Source organism: Pseudochaenichthys georgianus, chromosome 1 (genome assembly GCF_902827115.2).
Source record: "Pseudochaenichthys georgianus chromosome 1, fPseGeo1.2, whole genome shotgun sequence".
NCBI lineage: Eukaryota > Metazoa > Chordata > Actinopteri > Perciformes > Channichthyidae > Pseudochaenichthys > Pseudochaenichthys georgianus.
The window spans coordinates 35,084,971-35,090,848 of NC_047503.1; the positions used below are offsets into that span (position 1 = coordinate 35,084,971).

The 5,878-nt window shown below is 40.9% G+C and overlaps 1 protein-coding gene across 1 annotated transcript; it reads right to left on the reverse strand.

Moving 5' to 3' along the window:
- On the reverse strand, positions 1 to 2,330 carry LOC139434258 (protocadherin gamma-A4-like). The gene is made up of 4 exons (XM_071204056.1): positions 2,324 to 2,330; positions 1,816 to 2,025; positions 90 to 492; positions 1 to 13 (listed from the first exon to the last, which is right to left on the reverse strand). The coding sequence occupies exons 1-4, from the start codon at positions 2,328 to 2,330 to the stop codon at positions 1 to 3; spliced, it is 633 nt and encodes a 210-aa protein (XP_071060157.1).
- Between the last annotated feature and the right edge of the window lie 3,548 nt (positions 2,331 to 5,878).

Sequence of the window (5,878 nt, forward strand, 5' to 3'; positions counted from 1 at the left end):
TCACATCCTCCACCTGAATGGTCACCGATGCCACAGAGCTCAGCGGCCCCTGAGAGCAGCCATCAGTGGCCACAGCTCTGAAGGTGTACTGGGCCCTGCTCTCTCTGTCCAGAGCCCTGGTGGAGCGGATCACTCCTGTGAAGGCGTCCACTGAGAAGGCCCCCTGGCTGCTGTCCTCGGTCAGAGAGTAGGTCAGCTCCCCGTTGGACCCCTCGTCAGGATCAAAGGCGCTGACCCGCAGCATCTCCTCTCCCGCAGGTAGGCCCTCGCTGACGGAGGCGTGGTAGCTCTTACGGGTGAAGGAGGGGATGTTATCGTTCTGGTCCAGCAGCAGCAGCTGGAGCTGGGTGGTGGAGCTGAGCGGGGTGGGGCCATAGTCCCGGGCCTGTATGGTGAGAGTGTAATTCTGCCTTTCCTCGCGGTCAAGGACCCGAGTGGTGCTGACAGCCCCTGTGTGGCTGTTGATGGTGAAACGACCTCTGTAGTCCTCACCTAAAGACAGTGGAAAGAGATTATAGAATACATCTGTTAAATCACAGCTTCGGAGTATCTTTGTAGATTTGTTCATCACCTCTATCTATAATGGTAGCATTGAACTCACCAAAGTAATAGCTGGGATTTTGACAACGAGTGGTCAAGCATTCAAAAGACTAAAGATAAGCTAGATGATCTAGATCAGTGGTTTTCAAAGTGTGAGGCGCGCCTCCCTGGGGGGCACCATAGAGCTTCAGGGGAGGCGCAGCGTGAGAAATAAATAACGAGAAAAAGACGAGTATGCTTTCAATACTTGGCTGTCTGTGGAGACCGAGTTCCCCCACCTCGCCAAAAAGGCTGTAAAAGTGCTCATTCCCTTCACCTCCACCTACCTGTGTGAGTGCGGGTTTTCCGCATTGACTTTGATAAAAAGAAAGTGCCTGTCAAGGCTGCAGCCAGAGGATGATCTGCGTTTATTCCTGTCTACATTGCATCCCCGCATCATCCGCCTGTGCGCATCAAAGACGCAGACTCATTGTTCCCACTAAAGTAGGGGTGAATGTAATAAGGAGGCAAAGTTGACGTTCAGTGTGTTGCCGGGAGCATATAAGGATGTATCCACAATGTTGAAAATGTTAAAAATGTAAAAAAATAAATATGTAAAGCATAAAGATAAAAAGGTCAGTGAGTCAGCACGATAGATTCAAACACACACACACAGAGACGAGACAAGAAGAGAGAAACAGCAGTGAGTAATTTCAAATGGCGTGCTCAAAAAAGAGAAAGGTAGACAGCGGAAACAGAGCATTTAATTACATTTTCTCTTACTGGACCTCTTTGAAATGCAATTGAATACCCCTGCATTATAGCAACAACAACAATAATAATAATAATAATAGCGATAATAATTGGGAGGGGCGGGCTCGCGGCTGTTCTTATGTTGAGGGGAGGCTCACCTTCCCACACTTTGAAAACCTCTGATCTAGATCATTTTCATTGAATGTAAAACCTAATATGTTGTCATTACACAGACATTGGTTGGTTTAACTTTACAGGGAAGGATGTTAACATGGGTAGTAGTAGTAGTAGTGAGTTTGGGTGGAAATGTTCTTCCGTTTTCTCTTCTAAAATCATTTTTGGCTTACCTCAGCATGTGTTAAAACCTGTTTGCTCGCTTAGTTTCTTTCCCTTTTAGACTTATTTTTCACAATGTCTAGGAGTTCCCAGATCTGAGCTATTGACTTGGTGAGTATAATGTTAGTTCCAATAAAATTTTTGCAAAAACTATCAAATTGTGATCCAATTAGCTTGACATACAGAGCAATATTCTGGGTTCCTTACCTAAAATGGAGTAGTGTAGAGTTCCATTTTCTCCATGGTCTGGATCCGAGGCCTGAGCAGTGTGCACCACTCCAGGAGGGAGGTTTTCTGGCAGGCTGATCTGGAACGATGACTGCATGAACTCCGGAGGGTTGTCATTGTCGTCCAGCACCGAGCACAGCACTGTGGCCGTCCCCGACAGAGGCCGTGTGCTGCTGTCACGAGCCTGGACTGCACACAGGAATCAAAAGGAATCAAAAGCATGCTAAAATGTGCTAATTTGTAACACTTAACACACAAAATAACAAGTGAGGCTGGTAGGAATGCCATTACACTTGCATGTTTTTGGTCTGAACGTGTGGGACACATACTAATTTCAGCCGAGGGTTGAGCTACAGGTAAAGTCCAGTGTATAACAAAGTATTTTGGATTCATCCACTATCTGTGCCACATTATATGCAGAAACATGTTGTCGAGTTGTCTTGACTAAAGTAGAAGACTGACTGACAGACCAAATGACTGATAATACCGTCCATAGAGCCGTCCCGAAAGTACTTTAATATGAAATGGGAGGTCAAAGACGCAGTAATTTACTGTAGCTTTATTATGTGAAACATATGTTTTACATGTGACAATCTACACAGTATGGAAACATACAGTTTTTCTAAGAGGTCAAAACTCTCTGCTGACCAAAGACTGATGCCAGATTAGATTTGAATGGCAGTATAGACCTTGAAAGGGAAAGAAATATATACAATAAAAGTCCCATCAAGATAACTTATACTGCAAACAGTTTTTAATAAAAGCTGAAAATAACTTTTCTTTCTTTCCAAACTTATCCTCAGCCAGAGAAAATTATCCCCACATATTTTTGTATTTCCCAATAAGCCTTGCATGATTTTGGCAAAGCTTCGAGACATTTATTCTTTCCTGTTATTATATGTTGTTGTATTATGTTTAATTGTTAATCAAACTGCTGACTGTACAAATATCACGATAAAACATCTGAAAGCAATCACTAAACACCAATGAATAGCTTGAATGTAATTGCAGTGTATTCCCACGACAGAGTGAAAGCAAACACTTCAAAAGGCATAGTGTGCCGTCAGTAGAGGTTAGATAAACTGTACCTCAGCCCTTTAAAAGTCTACTGTTTCCTTAACATGAATCAATCTGCTGAATTATGTTGCCCTGAAACAACGACCTTGAATTCTTTATGACTCTGGCTGTGAAGCATGTCAAGGGAGAAGGTAGAGAATGAGAAACAGAGAAAGAAATATCTGTGTTTGATAGAGACTTTATATGTTTTGTTTTAGTCGCTTTAGGCCATTCTATAACCCTTTTAGTGAGAAGATGTGAGCCAAACATTGACTTAACTGTGCAGCAAAGCTGGAACATTGAATACAAAGAATAGGATCACAGACTTTTAAATATTTGGATGTGCTTATATTCTCACTTCATGGAGTAAATCCAGATCACAGCCATAGATGATACACGTCTTTCTGGTCAATACAACTTGCAGACAACATGGTTAACGTCTATCTGGTAATTGTGAAATCAACATTACAGTTAAACCATCAACAAACCATCAACAATTCATTGTGATTGATACAGACCCGGCACCAGATCAAATCTACAGAGAGGGCATATGATTTTCATGGGAGGGCACACAAAACCGTCATGTGCCGCGGCCAGTGTCGACGCCAGAGATTTTCTTTTGGGGGTGCTGTGGGGTAGCTTGACGTTTCATAGAGGGTGCTCAAACATGTAGGGTTTCCCATTAAGGTACCGGGCGCTACAGTTGAATTTTCTACTGCAACACTCCCCACACGCACACACACACAGTGTACCCGCAACAGTTACAATGAAGGCTCCATAATCAGCTCACGGCATATAGGTGTAATCAGGGGTAAAGTGCTATTTTTTTAAGTGGGGGGCGGACCCAACCTTCTCTAGGGGGGTCCAGGTGGATGCTCCCCCGGGAAGATTTGTTTTTTAAATATTGAAGTTAAAAGCATCAATCTGGTGCACTTTGAGAGCAACATGAAGAGATCTATAGATACATCTCTCAACACCCATTTGAAACAGAACTGTAAACAGATTTTCTATTTCTTTATGGATATTTTACAAATCACTCCCCTTTTAAACTGTATTCTTGTTTTACTGTCATATAATATTTCATACCTGATTTTAATTTATCACTCTTATATCACTATCTGACATCACATACATCGTAGCAATAAAGTTCACAGTTTATTTATATAAAATATTATAAATAATAATGGGAGGGCCTGGCCCTGGTCTGGATTGATAGCACTTTCCCAACTTGTAAAAACTCTTTGTTCCCCGTTGACATTGCATCATGGGCACTTTTTAATTTCAGCTTAGAAAACATTCGATGTGATAAATCATCTACTCACCTGCTGAGCTGAAACAATCAAAGTGTTATCCATGTAGCTCCAAAATGGCTGTTTTAACAATTGTCTTGACCATTAAATAAGTGGCCTTGGCTGTGTGCCACTTCTCATATTCCTTTGGCAGTTAAATTAAGCTTAAAAATAATATTAATAAAGCTTCCTCTGGTGTGAACAGAAGCACCTTTTATTTAAAGTAAGGTAGGGAGCTTATGTGCATGTGTTTTTGACTTACACAGGGTTTTTGAAAGGGCAGGATTTTATTAAATCACATGTTACACTTGTGCAAAAGATGATCATCCAAACAGCTTAGCAACAAAAGTGTGTTTCAGAGAAGTTATGTACACTGCTGTGTCTGTCAGCTGCAATTATAACCGCTTCTAATCCTATTTTTAATCATAACCTTTTATGCTCTTAACCTTTTTTTATATTACCATATTCTATTCAATATGCTCCTTAGATAACTTTTTATTTTATTTGTTTTATTATTTTCTCCTTATAGCATTGTCATATGACATTGTTTTTAAAGTGTGCTATATACTATTAAATGTATTATTATTTTAAATCCAGGCTTTTTTTGCTGCTGCTTTTGATAAGATAACATAACTATCTTACACTGTACATATCTGTTTTATTCAATTTTTTTTACATTCTCTTAATGACTGTTTTGAAATGTTTTTTTGTGATGTGATTCCATTGCACTATATCAAATGCTCTTAAGGTTTAATTTTTGTAAAGCACTTTGAATTTGAAACTTGCCTTGCTTGACAACAGGTTTGAACAGTGTGTGTTTATGTGCTTGTGTCTTACCTCTGAGAGTGAAATGCTGCTGCTGCTCTCGGTCCAGGTGGGAGGCGGTGGCGATCAGACCGGTGTACGGGTTGATGTTAAAGAGCTCGTAGCCGGGTCCGGGCAACAGGCTGTACCACACCACGGCATTCTCCTCTGGAACATAAGAGAAACAATTATGTTTTACATTACATTAAAACTAGAAGCACTAATATAAACAGAAATATATTGCAATAGAAATCTCTAAACAAAGTGTTGAAAGCTTATTTTGTGGATGTATACATTTCTTTTCTGGAGCTAAGTGAGAAAATATGTTTTTCATTGTCATTTGACTAAAACAACATGTATGCTGGTGTATGTCAGGATAACAATTTCCCTGCCAATGGTTCTATAACTCCAATTTGATTAGAAACAGTGTTTTCATCCATCTGAAAAGGGCGTTGAGTGACCATGTCAAGAACTCAAAAAAGCCCTGCTGAGCAATTTAGACTTTAGTCTTTTGTGCGCAGACAGAACTGTAAAACCTTTGAATGACACATGCTCATTCCTATGTTATTGCATTTATGATATAATTTTGCCACAGAGGACAGAAAAGTTATTCTTTAAAAAAAAAGCTCATAACATTTGCTGAACAAAGTCAAGTCCAGGCCACGCAGTCGCAGAGTACTACAAAGGTTAGCTGTCACACTCGCTGATATTGCACATTTCTGACTGACTCCAACACATGGAAACTGGTTCCACAGACCAACACAGGCACAAAACAATGGTCAACTTTGGGGAGCATTGGGGGGGGATTGCAGCACAAATGATAATCAAATCAGACTGGTGGGAGAGCGGGCTGCGCTGCCAGACGAGGCGATGAAAACACGGCGCCTATTGGC

Excerpts from the sequence above, each read along its gene's own strand:
- LOC139434258 (XM_071204056.1), bottom strand. Across the intron at positions 493-1,815 it reads TCTACACTACTCCATTTTAG|GTGAGGACTACAGAGGTCGT; the intron begins GTAAGGAACCCA and ends CACTGTCTTTAG.